Source organism: Chaetodon trifascialis, chromosome 8, assembly GCF_039877785.1.
Source record: "Chaetodon trifascialis isolate fChaTrf1 chromosome 8, fChaTrf1.hap1, whole genome shotgun sequence".
Classification (NCBI taxonomy): Eukaryota; Metazoa; Chordata; class Actinopteri; order Chaetodontiformes; family Chaetodontidae; genus Chaetodon; species Chaetodon trifascialis.
Genome location: NC_092063.1, coordinates 15410060 through 15428575, shown reverse-complemented (window position 1 = coordinate 15428575; position 18516 = coordinate 15410060). Strand labels below are relative to the sequence as shown.

General features: G+C 42.3%; 2 protein-coding genes across 2 annotated transcripts; both read right to left on the bottom strand.

Moving 5' to 3' along the window:
• Positions 1 to 3088: 3088 nt before the first annotated feature.
• On the bottom strand, positions 3089 to 8005 carry ndufa4l2a (NDUFA4 mitochondrial complex associated like 2a). Its single transcript, XM_070968719.1, has 4 exons — positions 7847 to 8005; positions 4492 to 4577; positions 3537 to 3597; positions 3089 to 3450 (listed from the first exon to the last, which is right to left on the bottom strand). The coding sequence occupies exons 1-4, from the start codon at positions 7889 to 7891 to the stop codon at positions 3394 to 3396; spliced, it is 249 nt and encodes an 82-aa protein (XP_070824820.1). The 5' UTR covers positions 7892 to 8005; the 3' UTR covers positions 3089 to 3393.
• Positions 8006 to 11961: 3956 nt separating this feature from the next.
• On the bottom strand, positions 11962 to 17797 carry actr5 (actin related protein 5). Its single transcript, XM_070968684.1, has 9 exons — positions 17388 to 17797; positions 16241 to 16479; positions 15936 to 16105; positions 15600 to 15817; positions 15226 to 15390; positions 14717 to 14821; positions 14374 to 14513; positions 14023 to 14155; positions 11962 to 13701 (listed from the first exon to the last, which is right to left on the bottom strand). The coding sequence occupies exons 1-9, from the start codon at positions 17769 to 17771 to the stop codon at positions 13375 to 13377; spliced, it is 1881 nt and encodes a 626-aa protein (XP_070824785.1). The 5' UTR covers positions 17772 to 17797; the 3' UTR covers positions 11962 to 13374.
• Between the last annotated feature and the right edge of the window lie 719 nt (positions 17798 to 18516).

Below are 18516 nucleotides of genomic sequence, written 5' to 3'. Positions count from 1 at the left end.
AAGTTTGCCGAATTTTCTCTGTTATGCAATACCTGCTGTCATGGAACACATACATGCATTTGCTGGAGAGACAGATGCTTACAGTGGAAGGAGGAAGGAGACTCTGCAGAGTTTATAAACACTGAAGTGTCCTAAGCTGCTGGCATTTCCTTTCACTGTCAGCGCCAGAAATAAAGGCTGATCTTTAGATAGTGACAGAGATCTGACAGGAAGAGAGCTGGAGCCAGAGCTTCACACCATGGAAAAAATAAACTTTGGACATAATCATTTGATATGTTTTCAGCGTGCTTCTGATGCCTGATTTGGCTTCTTATCTCCACTGGACAGCTGCTGTTGTTTGCTATATAAATGAATTGTTTCATGACTTCAGTTGATATTAATCTATTTGCATGAAGACTAATAACCAGACTGTGATTGTAAAAAAGCAGAAGGTCAGATCATCTTCACCCAACCACCAGCTTTGATACCATTTTTATTTTTGTGACACTGTGTCTTTATGTCACCCTGCAACCCCCCCATTACATAATGCTAATAAACAGACAGTATTATTTTATGTTCACGAGAAGATGAGCTGATTATGTAACACCAGAGTCCTTCACCGTCCTCACGATGCCTTCAGAACTTGCAATTCTATGTATCCAAAGGCTTCCTCTCCTGCTGTTTCTCAAATTACTGCCGTTCAATCTTTATGCTGCCAGATAAAAAAAGAGCCTCTTTCTTTCACTCCGGGATGAAATTATAAACTTTGTTGTGATTTTATTTTGATGTAGAGTATTATGTTTTTCTTTTAAAACGAAACGAATGATTCCTCTGAAGTCTTCTATAAAGCAGAGCCTGTAGAGCCGCTGCTGCTGCTGCTGCTGCTGCTGCTGCCTATTGGAGCGCGCAGTATTTATTTCACTGAAGAACTGAATGGACTTTTGTTTTATGTCAGACATCTTTGTGTCCTCGGAATTTCAGTCTGTCTCCCAATTTTCCGGTTGAAGGTTATTGCTTCAGTTTCTGCCAGAGGAATGTGTCCCCTCCACAGAGACTGTCCAGCTGTATCACAGGTCAGAGGTCAGGGAAGCTCTCAGCTCTGTCGTCAGAAAGAACACACAAACACAAGCACACACGCAGCATCACAACACAAATAAGCACTCATCTGCTTCATCCCTGTGCCTGTTTCTCATGACCTGACAACTCCTTTGACGCAGTGTGTGTGTGTGTGTACGTGTGGGTCTTAAGGCTTTTGAGTATCCTTTAGGGAAATCATATGATCCCTCATGTTCCATCGCTGTGGATCTCTAGCTTTCTCTGTATTGCCCCAACAATCCCTGTGGTGTTTCGAAGGAGGCAGATTTTTTTTATGTTCGCTATTCTTTGGTCTCTCTTCAATCGCTCTTTTTGTTGTATTACTGTGAGGAAATGACATGAATATGAGCTCAGAGCGCAGAGAGCTGAAAGAGAGGTCTGAGGTTTCTTTAGAAGATGAAACAGAAGTCTCACCTTCATTGAACAAAGCCTGTAAGAAAATAAGGGTTTGTTTTTAACTTATCCTTCAGGAAGAGCAAGGGTGCTACTGTTGAAGTCAATAAAGAGAAAAATAATTGAGGGATCAACACTGTAGGTCTACACTTCATATGACAAAGTCTCAAACATTGACTGGGGATTGGCAAGTCCTGTAGTCTAAGTTCAAACAAACAAAAATTTATTCTGACATCACTTCCCTTGTAGTGAATTCATTCATTCATATCTTCTTCACTGTATCATCTTTTAAAACAAGAATGGAGGAAGACGAGTTGAGTATAAAGTCAACATCTTCCAAGAGAACAGGTTTGACACTGAGATTTGGAAACTTTAAAAACTTTATCATCTTAGATGATGGATTCAGATGTTAAGAGTTTTCACCCGATTCACCTTTTCAATCTATTTGATTTTCACCCTGCACATAGGACAGTCAGTGTATATGCCTGTGTCTGCAGTATGAGGAGGCAGTGGTACCTGGATATGGACTGGTGTGTGTGTGTGTGTGTGTGTGTGTGTGTATGTATATACACACACACACACACACACACACACGCACACGCACACGCACGCACACACACACACACACACACACACACACACACACACACACACACACACACACACACACACACACACACACACACACACACACACACACTCTGCTTGTACACACTGTGCTCTGCTGTCATACATCAACACCATGCTGGGTGACTGCTCAGCATCCTGCCACTGTTGTAGCTGATCAAAGATTCAGGGCTGCTGTCACACACACTGATGCACTCACACACACACACACACACACACACACACACACACACACACACACACACACACACACACTACTAAATGTGATCGCTGAAGCACCAATCAGGCTGCAAAGTGACAGCTGCACTGCCAACAGATGGATCTGTTCCATCAGAGTTACTGATTGTGTATTTTTATCTTAGGATGTGGAAAAAAGATCTGTATCAGACTCAGTTCCATGCAGGTGTTTGGGGAAAGCATCGGCTGTCTGTCTGTCTGTCTGTCTGTCTGTCTGTCTGTCTGTCTGTCTGTCTGTCTGTCTGTCTGTCTGCATATGTGTGTGACGGTGCAGATTGGCAACAAAGACTCTCGTACCCAAACATGAGTCAGTCAGTTAATTTATTAAAAGAATCCAGCCCAGTTTATGCATCGTTTCACTCACAAAGCGACTGTTGAATTTAATGGCTGTTAAACCCACAATCATGTGCCCGTTATGAAGAAACACCCATGCAGTCAAGTCACACTAATTTGACCATCAACACACTGCGACAGGCCCATTAGACGTGATCAGATATTGGTACAGTTAAAGCTTCACACTACACAGAAGACGTAGTCCACATTTTGTTGGCTTTAACCCCCAGACTTTAAAATGAAATTGAATTGAATGAAATGAAATTTCTAAAACGCAGCAGCATGCTTAACAAAACAGTTGTCTATGATGTATAGTATCCCTTATTGTATTAACTTGTTGCTTACTCCTCAGCCCATGTACAAGTGAAACAGAGCAGGGAAACATGTGCATGTGTGTCGTATGTCTCCTTCAAAACTTTTGCAGGAGACATACTTTTGCAGCAAAAGTGTGAGTATGTAGAAATACCACATATTTTATTCTTCCAATATTCATACGTGCCATCAGGATCCGTTCATTGACAGTCCTGGTCACATTTACCAGACCACCAGCTGCATTGCAAACACAGGCACAAAGACACTATAAGGTTTACGGATCCGGATTTAGGATCCATTTCACCTCCCACCTGCAGTGAGGACATCAAAGGAAGGAGGGGGAGTGAATCTGAGCCTAGATCAGGATTTTCATGCTATTTTTCCACTCTGGTTTGTGAAAGGAGGCCAGTGAGAGATTCAGAAGTCAGGTCCCTCCTTCTTCAGGTTTTCATACTCTGTGGTGATGGCCACAAACTGGGGAAGAAGAAGTCAAATTACAGTTAAAATGTCGTCCCAGTTCCCTAACACTGAACACTTGTATGAGTAGTGTACTGTATTACCTTGTACTGGTATGTGGGGTCAAGATTGTTCCATGGCTCAGGGTTATTGGTCTTGTTCCAGCTAAACACACAAGCAGACATGAATTGAGAAATTTCGGGGGGTTTTCTGTTATTTTTTTTGGAGGGGAATCTGAGAACACACAAAGGTCTCGCGCAGATCTAGCATGCGGACATTTATCCACAAGTGATCTGATACCCCTGAGAGCTGTTTTATTTCATCTCTGCTTTGATAGATTACAATACAAAATAAAATGAGATAAAGGGCAACCAAAAGCTGAGGTTCAGATTTAAGTTCAGTACACAGCACGTGCTTTAAGCCTGCTGTGCCACCACCACGACACTCTTTCGAATAAGTTTATCAATCATTAAAACAATCACTGTTGCAAAGCAATGATGAAAGACCTGCAAGAAGACAAGACAGTGCACCACCATGTGAGCCCTTATTAAAAGCACTTTGCTGTGTCTGCTGTTACTAGAACATCTTCAAGGATAAAGGAGCAGTTTTGATAGCAGCAGGAGGAGAGGAAGTCCAAGCAAGAGGCGGCTAAAGGGGAAATGAAAGCAAGAGGGGATCCCTGTTGACAGTGACAACAAAAACCAAATCTCTCAGCTTAATGAGAGTTTAAAAAGCATTCATGCCCTCCATATGCTTTGCGGAAATCTTAGCTAATCTGCGTTTCAGGATGAAACTATAAGAGGAAGGAATTTTAATTAGTCTATGATCCATTATTTCCTTCCTTTTTTAAACAGCTTAATAATGATGTCGGTGGCGTACTCCAGCCTGTGACCGTCCTGTAGGGGGTCATTCATTCCTCTTTGGGAAACTGCAGTCTGTCCTCAAATGATGTGAAAACCGAACTAAACAGTTGTCGAAAGCAGAGAAAACACCTATTAACAAGCTCATTAGCAGATTCCTGTTGCCTAAGAGGTCATGGGGGAATTTGAAGGTCCTTACATGACATGGGGTCCTTTGGCCAACCGGATCAGATACAGAGATGCCCCGCCCATTCCCAAACAGATGAAGAAGAACTGGGGGATGAGCTGACGACAGAGGAGATAATCAGAAGGTTGAGCTTCTTCTGAATCTGACATGTGATGCTGTGCTACTTGTGCACAAATGACAACATATCATGTACAGTATAGACATAATGTTTACGGTTTATAGAGAAGTTTAAACTGTCACAGAAAACACATCACTTTGATGGATTGACATTGCTTGACTGATTTCAGCCCACAGGATGAGAGTAAACAGACAGTTCCTGTTCCTTCTTCCAGTCTGTGTTTCAGTCAAATCCTAAATATAGTCAGTCTTAAAATTCTATGTTATTGTCAGTGGTGGAAGAAGTGAGCAGATCTTTCACTTGAGCAAAAATAACAATAGCCTACCCCAGTGAAGAAACAAGGTTAGTATGCATAATGTTATTTAGTCAAAAGTATTCACATCAAAATATACTTCATGAATCAAAAGTCAAAGTAGCCATAATAGCTTGCTTCAGAATAATGGAGGCCTAAATAATGAATATCAATATATGTTATACATTTTACACAACTAACACGTCATGCAGTATACGTGCTGGAAGTATTTCTTGGCCATACTTTCTGTGGTCTTGTTATCGAGGAAGTCATGGCGTCAGGTTTAGTTGTGCTGGTAGACTGAATTTTTATACCAAACAAATACCAAAAAGCTTTTAGTCCACAGTGCCCGAGTAAATGAACATTTTGTACTTTCCACCATTTGCTGTAGCCATGTATTGACGGCTGTAGCCTCTGCAGCTCAGCTGGACTGTTTTCATTTAATGCCATAAAGGAAGTTTGATTAAAAAACTTGTTCCAAGTTTCCACAGAAAGAGCAATAAAGCAAGGAGAGCTGGTTGAACACAGTTCACCGGGATGTTTTACAGACCACCATGAAGAAAGATGAAGACACTGAGGAGTGACATGTCCAGGGTTGATTCAGAAGATATTTACGTTACATACTCCTGGGATGATTTTCATGAATGTTTTGTTATTATTGTGACACCAGCAGTTGGTCTCAGTCCTGTTTTCTGTTGCTCCTAGCAACTGTGACTGGTTAGTGCTACGCTTTCCCGCCATTTTTCCTTAAATGTGACTCTTCCTTAAAAGTGTCTTTCATTTCTTCCCCATATGACCTTGTTGGAGAATTTACTGAGGCTACTCATTTTATTACAGTTGTTTTGTGATGTAGAATTTTGATTTCCTATCATCAAATTGCTGCTAAACAAGCTAACCTCTGCACTAGCTGCATGGAGCTAATGTTCAGCGCTCAAGGCAGAGTTCACCGTCAAACAAGGGAACAAAAGGGCTTTCTTCCATGCCGTACATAACAATAACATGCAGTTTAAAAAAGACAAAAATAAGTACAAACACCTACTAAAGTGCACTGCACTCCTTTTCTGCATTGCATCAGCCTCAGTCAGCTTCAGCCTCATGACTCCTGTTGGCTGAATGTCTCAGTGAAATGTATATATATGTATATATTGTTTTTATATATAAGTCAAACACTTGTCTGTCTATGAGAAACTCTCTTCTGAAATACACGGCAAGCATCATCAATAACACCTGCGAAAACTAACTCTAAAGTCCTCTCAAGTGATTCTAAATAACACTCCACAAATTGTGTTTGGTGATGTCCTGGGATTTGCTGTAGCCTGCTGTTGGACCGGACGCACACTTTATTTGACACTTCCTGTCTGCAGATTACAGTCACTGCAACAGTGTTGGTCTGAGCAGCTGATCAACAACAGCTCTGAGGATTAACTCCTGGCCTGCTTTTGCTCCGTCACCCTTCGTCATCCCGATGAACCTGCTGACACACAGCACTGTGGAGTGTGTATGTGTGTGTAAGACAGTGGTGGAAACTATAAGTAGCTACTGGACTGGAGCTACTTGTACTTTGCTTCATTATTTTCATTATTTCATTTCATTATTATCTGCCTGCCTGCCTGCCTGCCTGTCTGTCTGTCTGTCTGTCTGTCTGTCTGTCTGTCTGTCTGTCTGTCTGTCTGTCTGTCTGTCCATGAATTCTATCCATCTGATTAGCTCACTGTGTGACCCTGTCTATCTGCTGTCATTTATTCAATCATTACTTATTCTAACATAATACGTATACAGTGGCTCTCTCCATCTCTGTCTGTCTGTCTGACTTCCTAACTGTCTGTCTGTCTGTCCATTTGTGTGGCTGAATTTTCGTCTTTCGACTCTTAAACTTTCTTACTCTCTCTAACAGCCTGTCTCTCTCTGTCTCTGTCTGTCTGTGTGACTGTTATAACTTGATCAAGGAGGCTTGTAGAGGCTCACAGGGATTTGCTCCCTGCAGTTCCTGTCTCTCTCTCTCTCTCTCTCTCTCACACACACACACACACAGACACACACACACACACACACACACACACACACACACACACACACACACACACACACACACACACACACGTACCATCTGACTCTCAGCCTGTCTGTCTGTCAGGATGATAGACCATATCAAGGGGTTCTGGTAGAGTCTCATAGGGATTTCCTCCCTGCAGCTTCTCTCTCTCTCTTTCTATCTCCTGGGAGGCTGATGACAAGAAGTTAAAACTCTGTCACTCCGCTCTGTGACAGCAGAGCTGGTTAAAAGCACAGAAATAATCCAGTCCCCTGCAGGAACAACTCGATTTTAAAATTCATTTTATTCCAACAACTCATTTCCTAAATGCTTAGATTTTGTCAGTTTAGATTTAGGAGGTTTGTTAAGGTCACGGGTGTGTTTTTTTAAGCTTCTCTCAGTTTGGCTTGATTTTCAATGAGCGACTACAGCAACTTAACCTGAATCTGAATTAGAGGTAAGATAAGCTTAGATGACACAAAAATAGACTTCTCCTTTGGACCACTTAATTTACCAACACTCTACGAGCACTGCAGACAATCATCAAGTTTGTCTGCTGATGTATTTTATTTACTAAAGCCAGAATTTAATCAAAAGTTAACTTTATCATTTTATATATGTTATATTAGGATAGTGCTATACTTTCGTAGTGATCAAAAATGCATTCTAGGAAGCTGTGATTCCTATTATGGTGAAATGATAAAAGACAGAAAAACTATAAGAGTATCAAATTCAAGTATCAAAACCTGAATTTGAAAGCCTCAGTTAAAATTTAGATCCTAAATATTCAGGAAAATGAGCCATACAGAGAGTTTGTTGTTCATTTCAGCTGTCAGTCAAGCTCGAGCTACGTGAAAACAGGTTTCTGTGACCGATATTGAAATACTAAAAAGAAACAAACAGCAAAGAAATACACATTACTTACACCAGGGTGCTTCTTCGCATGCTCGACTGCTGTCCGGAATATCATTGTCCAGTTTCTAGAAATTCAAGAAGAATGCCTGAAATAAAATGATTTATCAATCTTTCAGGCCCTTGTTGCAGCAACCACAAGCTTTGCACCACCGTGGAGGGACAGGATTTAGACCTGTTGCTCTCTGAATGAGGAGGGAGGAGGAGGGGTGGGGGGAGGAGGAGAAAGAGGCCATTTACATCTGATTACAGCTACTTCTGCTCCCTAACCAGGCTGATTAGGTTGTGCTGGGCATTGTGGAACAGTTTATATTCAAACAATAAGGTTTCATCCTTGTGAATGTTCGTTATTATCCGAGCCAGAGACATTTGATGCTCATATCAGAGTGTTCATTCAGAAGAAGTTGTGTAAGCGCCTGCACAGAGGCTTTTTCTCCATCATCTCCTTCACTGCAGCTTGAAGACTCCTCGGCCCTTTGGGAGTCCACTGGAGGAAATGGAAAAGCATACAAACACTGTGTCCTTTTAAAGACCATGGGGGAATATCTGTGTCTTCATTCGCCCAAATCATATCAGTAAAGATGTCTACAGCACACGTCCCAAAATACACAGCTCACTTTAAAGCTGCTACAAGAAAGAGACGGAGAAAAACCCGAAACAGGAAGGAAGCTCTTTGAGGGTGAAATGGTTCTGCCGTTGTAGACTGGAATGCCATTTTTGTGAGCGCATTTTGTTTTTCACTAATGGCATTAACCAAATGTTCAGTAAGCTATCAGTAAGAAAAGATAATGGCAAATATCATGAATCATACCAAGACGAATGTACACAGACCTGCACAGACATCTGTTGTTCTGTCATAGCACATTCATGTCGCATCCTCTTCAAAAACATTCAAGGAAATTATGCCTTTTTTTTCTGGTTAATGACTCCTGTCTTCTAGGTACACAGTTATGTGCCACAATCACCATGATTGGACCTTCTGAGGACTTTTCAAGTGACCAATCAGCACAGTGAATGACCTGAATACACATTGATGGATTTTTGAAAGACAAAAATCCATCAAAAACACAGCAAAATAAAAACATTGAACCAAAGGAGGTCAGTGCAACAATGCTTTTCCGCTACAGAGGATATGCTGCTGTGTTCTGCTACTGACTCACACGCTGACAACAGAAAACACAGAGACGTCAGCTCGGCTGTGTACTGTCATAAAAACACAAAGGGCTTTTGCAATGCAATTCAATTTAGCACATGAGCGCTGCACTTCCAACTTGACAGACCTTTCATTACCTCCCAGGCACCACACGTCTGTCCTCTTATACTGTTGAGGTCACATGAACATCCGAGGAAAAAGGTAAATCTGTGTGTGGTCAGAGAGTCATTTTTCATAAGATTCATCATAATGACTTGATAATGGTAAGTAGGATCTTTTCACTGACATGGAGAGGCACTGTGTGTGTGTGTGTGTGTGTGTGTGTGTGTGTGTGTGTGTGTGTGTGTGTGTGTGTGTGTGTGTGTGTGTGTGTGTGTGTGTGTGTGCGCATGGATTTAAGACTGCGTAGCCAGATGGACTATTCATTGGACAAATAACAACAGTAATCTGAGTACATTCAACCAGTCTTCCACAGCTGCTTCAACGAGACACTTCACCCAAAATCTACCTTTTCAGTATGAAACACCTGCTGTGTCCCCTGCAGGCTTGAAAGGTGGCGGTGAAAAGTTTGCAGTTGGATTCAAGTCACTTACAAAGGATTCCAATAGCGACAAGTTTCCACATCCACAGAAACTTCTCAGACTGCTCCGACAGTCAGCTTTTCCTCTGGATATGGATAAATGCACGGCCTCCTGAAGCCTCTGCAGCAGAGGAACACATATGAGTGGACGATAGAAGATGTGGATTGCGCTGCAGAGATGGCTCAACATGTTTGAATGGATATTCTGGTGCTTCTTCCGCTCCATAAACCTCTCACTACTGGAATCCTTTGTCAGTGAAAGGAATTCAAGCTGACAACAGCCTCTGTCCTCTGTGAAGGAGACAACAATCCTCTTCAAGACTGCAGGGAGTGTTTTGCACTCAAAAGATGATTCTTTAACAAGAAATATCAGCTCATTCACTCAATGATGTTGATGCTGTTCCTGCTGATCTGTGAGCCTCTCAGGCAGAGTTCCTCTATTGGACAGCAGCCAACAGACAACTGAAGATGTGAGAAAACTGAGACATTAGACAGTTTACCGAAACTCCAGGCTGGGAGTCAAGAAAGTCAATTTCTGAAGGGACTGTATGATTTAAAGTGATCCATATTTACATGTACATTCATTTCCATGTATCAGTTTAATCAGCACGCAGATCAGTCATGATGGTTGAATTATAGGCACTTAAGGAATCTTATTACTGTTATTATGGATGTATTTCAGAGCATCAGGTCACAGTTTTTCACATGAACACATCAACCCAGGTACCCAGGTTTTAAGGCGTAAAAACTTACAATCAGTATCTAAAATATGATATGTTGTTATAGATTAAACTAAAAGTGCATATAAAACAGTTTAAACGAGCAATAAACTTCACCTCGAACAGCTGCAACCTTTGTGGAATTTTTAAATTTTGCTCATTTCAATGTGACATAAACAACAAGCACATCTAAGAATATGACAAGAAAAACATGAGAAAGAAGTAAAATAGAAATAAGAAGGAGGAGAGGCAGAGCAAAATAACAACTACAACATTAAAGTACTGCTTACTGTTAGTACTAATAAGTGCTCTTACTTTTGATACTTCAATTACATTTGTTGCTCAAACTTCTGCATTTTTACAGGTAAAAAAATGTTTGACTTTTAATGGTGGTATTTTTTACAGTGTACTGTTGCTATTTTCACCTCAGTAAATGATCTGAAAACCTCTTCCATCACTGCTTGCTTTAAGATGTATTACTACAGAGCAAAAGCACAAAAAAGAGAAAAATGAAAGCATCAAAAACAAAAGAAAAAAGAAAAAAATCGAAAATGTAACAAGACTGTTTTTTTTTTTTCAAAACGTTTTCACACATTTTGTTTGCAATGCGCTGCGCTGGGAAAGCATCATGAGTGATAGGTCCAAGCCACTTCCACGCTGTCAGGTACCCAACCAACTGCAAGCCACTAGAAACAGGGGCTTGATCCCTCACAGGCTTCCCACACTAAAATATAAGCCATCTAAGTTTGCAGTAGTCTGCAAAAGTTTAGCCCCTCTGCAGAGTGAAGAGGGACAGGAAGCACGGAAATGAATAGCAGGGCTGTCTGCAACTACAGTTCTACTCGATTTCAACCACTTTTCACCTTATTTAAGTGTCTGAATAGGACATGTTGTGCTAACAGACTATTTTAAACTCTCTAACCAACAAAACCTCACTGTCAAGGGGAATGAAGAGGTAGATATTGCTGTGAATTCCAGAATTATTTAGAAGATGAACTCATGTTTTACACATGAAAAATGTAATTAAATGAAACCTTTTCTCCCCCCCTCTAACACATGAGTGCGTGACATGAGCTCAGCCCCGCCTGGTGTTCCTGCTGACCTGCATCACTGATAAATCCTCCTAATTGGACACTAGCCAACACCACGGCACAAACAGGGTCCAATGCAGCGCAGGCTTGTTTAAAAATACACAAGATCTGCACGGTGCCCCTTGAGCTGTTCTGTAGATAATTTATCTAGAAACCTCACATAATGATGACTTATATTGGTCCTAGCAGTAAATTTGACTTGTACATCTCTGCAAGGTGGTGACAGTGCACATGACACAGAGCAAGAGGGAGGTGAAAGCAGGTATGGACATGGAGAAAAGTGGGCAACATGAAATCACCAATCAAATCTGTTTTCTTTTTTTTTTTTTAACTTGACCACCTGAACCCTTCATATCCTGAAGGGCTCAGAATTACTAATGTGGACCATAATCATATAATATTGCCAATAATAAAGGTCTTTTTAGCCTTGAGAGATTATCCAGATGCTTGTTTATGGTGTACAACAAACCAAAAGCCACACCATTAGCTGAACATGACGACAAATATATGGAAATGAAAAGGTACAGAACACCCATTATCTGTTGTCTTTGCAGAGGTTTTTTTTAGTTTGTTTTGTTTTTCCCTAAATATCATTATGGAAGCCTTGCAGAAATGTAGTGTAGCCATAGAAATAAATCCTGTTGACTTGCTTTTATGCATAAAAGATTGCTTTGTTTTTCCTTTTTAATCCCTCTTGTTAAATTTGAGCCAATTACCCTGCAGCCACAGGCCTGTTTTGGCTCTGATTAGCCCTGCTCTGCCCTGATGTGGAAACCTGGGTGCTGTGTGTATGTTTGTTACAGCTGCCTGAGGAGAAACAGAACATGCTGACTGAGAGTTTGAACCTTGAGCTGTGGCACAGTTTAACACCACATAATACTATTAGAGGTCTGCTGGGTTAATAATGTGGACTAACATGGAACACAGGAGCAGACACACCTGCATGACACCTCACAGTTCTTCAGAGGGAGAAAACTGGGCTCGACATTATCATTATGGAGCATACAGTTGCATGTAAACCTTGTGTCTACATCTTGTGAACATTAGGCTGATTACACTGTGGGTTTGCAAATTAGCAAGCTGCACACAGTACATTTTGTTCAACTGGCGTTCACAGTGAACCTCAACACCAGTTTCAGCATGAACACAAACCTGCAGTGAGAATGTGTTCCTTCTGAAAGCTGCCTGGCACAGCAGCTCAGAGAAACCCTGCTGCTACACAGAGCAGCTTCTCAGGGGAAGTCTGAAATCATTGGCTTTCAGAAAGTTTACAAGAAATTACTATTATAGAGGTTGGTCTAATTATATTGTGTAATGGGTCTGCTACTGTGGATGTGCTGGTAACAAAACAACAGTAGCTGAGTTGCTGCAGCAGAGGCTGAACACAGGATGACTAGCTTGTGTCAATCTGTCCTCTAGTGGTGCAAAACTGTATTGCAACACCTAATCACAGCTGCTGCAATTAAAGGGTCACTTCACCCAAATAATAAACAAAACATTCTCCTTTAACTTGGTGGATCAAGAGGAAATAAACTGTCAACAATTTGATGACAAAGTTACCATTTCAGTCATTTATCAAGCTGCAGCTTGCTCGAATTTGTATCTGCATGAATGAATACGATAGAAGTAAGTTAGAAAACATGTTTTGCGTGTGTGTGTGTGTGTGTGTGTGTGTGTGTGTGTGTGTGTGTGTGTGTGTAACTTCAGTGAACCAACCCTTTACTTGTTTTTAAAGTGAGAGTAAAATGTAAGACTTGAGATCTGTTCAACAGTGAAAGAATATTTTTATAAAACAACACCAATTTTCTATTTACAAGTAATACATGAAATATTCCCTGTGGACCTTTTAACATCATTAATCTGATGAGCATTCAATATGAACAACGGTCTCTTGTGGTTTAACAAGCATAAAAACTGGACTTCAAAACGGCTCCTGTCAGGAAGTTACGAAGGTTACGAGACCAAAACCTGAACGTCAGAGACTCGTGATATCTGAGTTCAGCAGGTAACCACAGAAACATCAGCAGCAACAGTCAGACAGGAGGGAGTCAGGGCAGACGTAACTGTGGTGACAGCTGGAGAAGCTGCAGTTGATGTGGTAACAGAGGGCTCGGTGGGGCGAGCAGGGACTGGTTTGGCGATTTTCATGGGAATGAAGACATTAGAGGCGCAATGCTCGCTCAGGTACTCGCCTCCTTTCTCCTCGTAGTCCTGTTTGCTGATCCAGCCCTCTGCCACTCCTCCCCCTCCTGTAGGGAGGTGGTCCAAGGCCCAGTCTCGCGCCCCGTACCAGGCGTCCAGGGCCGGCCGCGACGCCATTGTCACCTGGGAAGAAGTTAAAATGTATTTAAGATTAGCTCCAGATTATCTGAAAAACCCATCTGCAGAAGTATTTGATGAATTAAACCAGATTTCACTTTTCTATCTTACTTCTTACTTATCTATCTATCTATCTATCTATCTATCTATCTATCTATCTATCTATCTATCTATCTATCTATCTATCTATCTATGTAAGTATTTGGATGTAAACTGTGAAAGCACATTTGAAACATGTGAAGAGGGATGTGGTTCAGAACAACACCGGTCTGGCTCATTAGTTAGGAGATTGTAATGCTAACTAGAAGTTTAAAGGGAGTGTAGGACCTTGAAGTGTGACTGGAAGGGTCTCATGGCCAGCAGTTCTCTCTCCACTCTCTCCTTCATGCCGGGATACTGCATGTTCCCTCCTGTCAGAAACACATTGCTCACCAGCGCCTCCTGCTGTTCTGAAGTGTACCTGTTTGTGGTACAGAGGAAAGACATTGTTACATCAGTGTCACGTCATTTTTTATTATGAAAATAATTGGAGAAAATTAAGCTAAAGATGCTACAATGCAGTGTTCGTGTGATAAAGTTAAATAGGCAAAGAGAGTGTGATACATGTGTTTACATGTACTGTGTTGTATGTGCATATGTCTGCTTGTCATTGTTGTGCCTGTCATGTTGTATCACTACCTGGCCAGGACATACTGCAGCGTCTCCATCAGTCCCATCTGGTCCTCTCCGGTCGGCGAGGGCTGGAACAGGATCTCTGGACATCGTAGACGCTCCGTCCCCACAAACAGCTGGTGGTACTCCGCCATATTGAACACGGGCTGGAGATCAGAGTCATTTTTCACTGACATTAATGTGCAGCAAGTACTGAAACCAAATGTTTCTGCTTTTTAAAGTTATATTTTCCACAAAAACTTAATACAGGACACTCTGCCACACATGAACCTGGCAGATAATTGCCTGCACAGCATGAATGAGGATCTAAATATCTGTCTGGGAACTTCTGGCAGCTCTGTGCCACTACCTGAACCACATTAGCAGGTTTTTCTGGCAGCGTGTCCTCAGGCAAGTCAGCATCCATCAGCGCTACTCCATCTCCCTCGTCCATCGGTTGCTCCAGCTCAGACACCTGGCAGCAAGTAACAGAACAGCCTCAGGCTTCATGTCAGCTGCAGCTCATCGACCGCAGCAAACAAGGATCTATCCTGAAGAGCCCCACAGCACATCCCCAGTAATAATGTCATGCAGACCTGGTTAATTATTCATATATTTGAATGGGACCTCAGCTCAGTGGCTGCTGTCATTACTTTTGTGGAGAATATTTCCTTTTTACTGTTGGCAACTAACACTGCGATACACTCAATACATACTTTTTTTTTTTTTTTCTTAGGCAACCTAATACAAACTACTCAAAAAAAGCACACACTATCAGATTTTCACAGTAATTGTCGGGAACAATTGGCAACTTTTTTTTTAACGATCCAAATAAAGATTTCTTCATTCTGTTTTTCTCTGATTTGGAGTGACACCCACCTCCGCCCTTCCCTCTGCTCCATCGCTGTGCAGCAGTTTCTGCCTGCCCTGCTCCACAGCCAGCTGTAGTTTGTTGATGTATGACTGCAGCTCTTCAGCTGAGTCCATGTTGAGCTCCACCAGGCTCTTATGAAACTGATCCAGCAGGCCGTCCTCCAGCAACTCCTGCATGCACAAAACTCAGAGTCACTGTGCAGCACAGACCAGCTGTGTGTTTGAGAATCAAACCAAAGACTCTGTAATCTCTCTCTGTAATTATCACATGTATATGGCTCAAAAAATCTTTCCTACTGTATATGAAATCTTATGCACATAAATCTGATACTCATGAAGGGCTTTAGAATAGATTGTAAATGACAGTATGGGTCTCTTGCCTGCACAGCCATAAGTTTGTCCAGCCTCTCTTGGTCCTGCAGCAGCTTCTCCTCCCGGCGGCGAGCGTTGATCTCCTGAAGCCGCCGAAGCTGCTGAGCTCGTCTCTCCTGCCTCTCCTCCACGCTCACACAGCCGCCCGGCACCTTACCCGAGAAGGGAAGCTGCATGCGGTGAACCTCTCGCTCATAAAACTCTGGGCTGCGCCACTTTTCCAGCTCTGCGGAGAGCACAGCATAGAGGCAACGGAAAGTAAAAGATGATGAAAGGAAGGAAGGAGGAAAGAGGTTTGCACACTTGTCCAAGTATTTAAGTATGCTGGCACTGACATGCCGTACCTTCATGATAATCCACAGCAGTGTAACTGTGTTCATGCAGCAGTTCCTCCACACGGCTGAGTGTGATGGCGGCAAGGTGACCCGGGTATTTCAGCTGGAGGAGGCGCTGCAGGTAGGACGCTGCCTGACTCCCAGCCACATTCACACGCTTACAGTTCACCGCATCCAACCTCGAATCAAAACCATGGAAAGATTAGCCTCTGCTGAGCAAACTGTGCAAAATGTCGGCATGGTTGCAGTAAATGAAGTCAAAAACAAGTTTGAAAGGGCAAACAGAGCAGCTGCTTGTGTCTGTGAATCCTCACCTGCCGTTGATCACCGGCAGGATGTGTGAACAGTGGTACCCGGAGGACAGAATGATGCCAGTGTGTGGAGGCGGGAGGTTCCTTTGAGTGTTATTGTGGTAGAAACTGTACAAACTGTCCACACCGTAGGAGACGTGCGGGACGCCATAGCATTCAAACAGCAGCTCTGACATCATCTGCCGACAGTGCAGCGGGTTGCAGGGCGCCTCTGTCAGCACAATAGGGTGGGCTACACTGCCCTACAAAAGCCCAGGGAAAATAACGCTGGTTGATTATTTGGTTGTCATGATGTGTAACTTAGACGCATATAAAACAGAAATGGCAAAATATTACCAAACCACATTATTGTAATGAATGTACAACTCATTTTGCATATGGAGTATATTCCAATTCCCTCTTTTCATTGTTGTTGTGTTGTTATTCCAAGAGGAAACAAAGCAAAGGGAAAAAAACAACGCTGCCCTGTCTGTGGTAACCGTGTGCCCTTATTAGTACATGGAAGGTGTGTATGTACAGGCAAACACAAACTCCAGACAACCATAAGTCACAGAACAAAGCTGACTGACAGCTGAACCAGCAGTCAGAGGAAAAGACATCTCATTTATTTAAAATCAAAATCATGTTTCCTCTATCTATTCCTCTAAGCGCGCGTGTGTGCGCGCGCGCTTCAAGATTTGCTGCTATTTTCTGTGAGCTTAGTGAACTGAATATCTTTGGTAAACTGCGGTGTTACGATCCTCTTCAAATCCTGCAGATTAAACAATGAATCAAGAAAAACAATTAGCACAACAGATTCACTGATGATGGAAATCAGTAGTTACAGCCGTACAGTCTGCGTGTATCTTCTGAATACTCGTTAAAGCCCTGACTTAGATAACTTCTGCCTTTTCATCTGAACTGTATGGAGACATTTTTGCTGATAACTTGGAGTAAAACCTGATTTTGGGGTCTACACTCACACTTATAAGATGTGTGACCTGTTCACGCTGGACTGGGTTAATGCGGAACCAAAAGGAACCAAAAGGAACCAAAAGGAACCCTGTGGTATAATATGTAAATAAAAGCAAAAGTATGGCAAATGGCTTTATTACTAACATAAAAGCGGACACCGTGTGTAGCGTACATGAGTCGCCCGCCCACCACTCACCTCTGAGCTGATGCCCAGGTGTGTAAACACATAGTCGAAAATGAGCTCCTGGATCTCGAAGTTCACCACCACGTTCCGGTCGAACTGGCTCTTCAGCAGCCATCGCAGCGGCTCCAGGTTGGGAATATCGTTCCCGATCTGGGTCTCGCTGCGGGCAGCCCCTCTGCTGCGCGCCGCCACCGACCTGAAGAGCAGCCGCGGGGAGTCAAACTCCGCCGCTGGAGCCGCCCAGCCGGCCCGGGTCTGGAAGGAGCCGTTATCTATCACTATCGGGGCCGGTGTAGGAGCCACACATTGGGTGGGCAGCTCAAAAATCGGGTCAGGAGAGGATTTACAGTCCTGAAAAGAGAAAATTTGATAGACCGGTTCCCCTTTGGCCGCCATTATTTAAGTGTGTCACTGTAAAATACGGCCGTGTGGAGGCTTAGTGTCGCAGACTTACAGTTCCGAATTATTTTTCAATAAATTATTTCAACTTACAAGCATTGAATCCATGTTGAATCTATATAGACGAATATGCTGAAAATCCCCGAGCAGCACTTGCATACAAATGAGTAAAATCCATAAATCATGAACCAGTAAAATGCATGCTTTGACCTTACTGTTTCAAAAATCCAAGAGAGGCAAGTGTCCCTAAATTTTTCTGAATTACTTTTTAATTTTCAACTAAATATTCCCTGTTTGTCTGCATTACAACTGAGGTTTGTAAAAGTAATGTGTTGCGTAAATATATCACTTGTATCTGCAGTTACAATATATGTGAATATTGAATAAAATGTCCAACTTTCACCACCAGGGGTCGCACTACACTTTATGTGAGCACCCGTTCCTGTGAGGGGACGCACTGATTCATCTTTGGGGGATTATTAGGTAGGCAAACTCTCAGATGGGGCTTGTTTATAATTTAAGTCATTCTGTACATAAGCATCATAAAAGCATCATAGCCCCTATTAAGATATATTATGAATATTAAACTGCTTTGGAGAAAAATGTAATTGCTATTTACACAAGACAGAAATGTTCCTTTCCTCTTCACTCTCACTGACTCATTGTTTGGCTCATCAATACAAACTCTGTCCATAAAATGAGCCAAACATTTCCCTACAGAAACCATTTCCAATGTGTATGC

What these genes read in the sequence shown, in the direction of transcription:
- ndufa4l2a (XM_070968719.1), bottom strand. Translation starts at nt 7,891, where the DNA reads ATGATATTCCGGACAGCAGTCGAGCATGCGAAGAAGCACCCTGGT. An exon ending in ATGCGAAGAAGCACCCTGGT is followed by an intron (nt 4,578 to 7,846) that starts GTAAGTAATGTG and finishes CTCTGTCGTCAG; the next exon opens with CTCATCCCCCAGTTCTTCTT. An exon ending in GCCAAAGGACCCCATGTCAT is followed by an intron (nt 3,598 to 4,491) that starts GTAAGGACCTTC and finishes TTGTGTGTTTAG; the next exon opens with CTGGAACAAGACCAATAACC.
- actr5 (XM_070968684.1), bottom strand. Translation starts at nt 17,771, where the DNA reads ATGGCGGCCAAAGGGGAACCGGTCTATCAAATTTTCTCTTTTCAGGAC. An exon ending in TGCTGTGGATTATCATGAAG is followed by an intron (nt 15,818 to 15,935) that starts GTACGGCATGTC and finishes TGCTCTCCGCAG; the next exon opens with AGCTGGAAAAGTGGCGCAGC. An exon ending in ACAAACTTATGGCTGTGCAG is followed by an intron (nt 15,391 to 15,599) that starts GCAAGAGACCCA and finishes TTGTGCATGCAG; the next exon opens with GAGTTGCTGGAGGACGGCCT.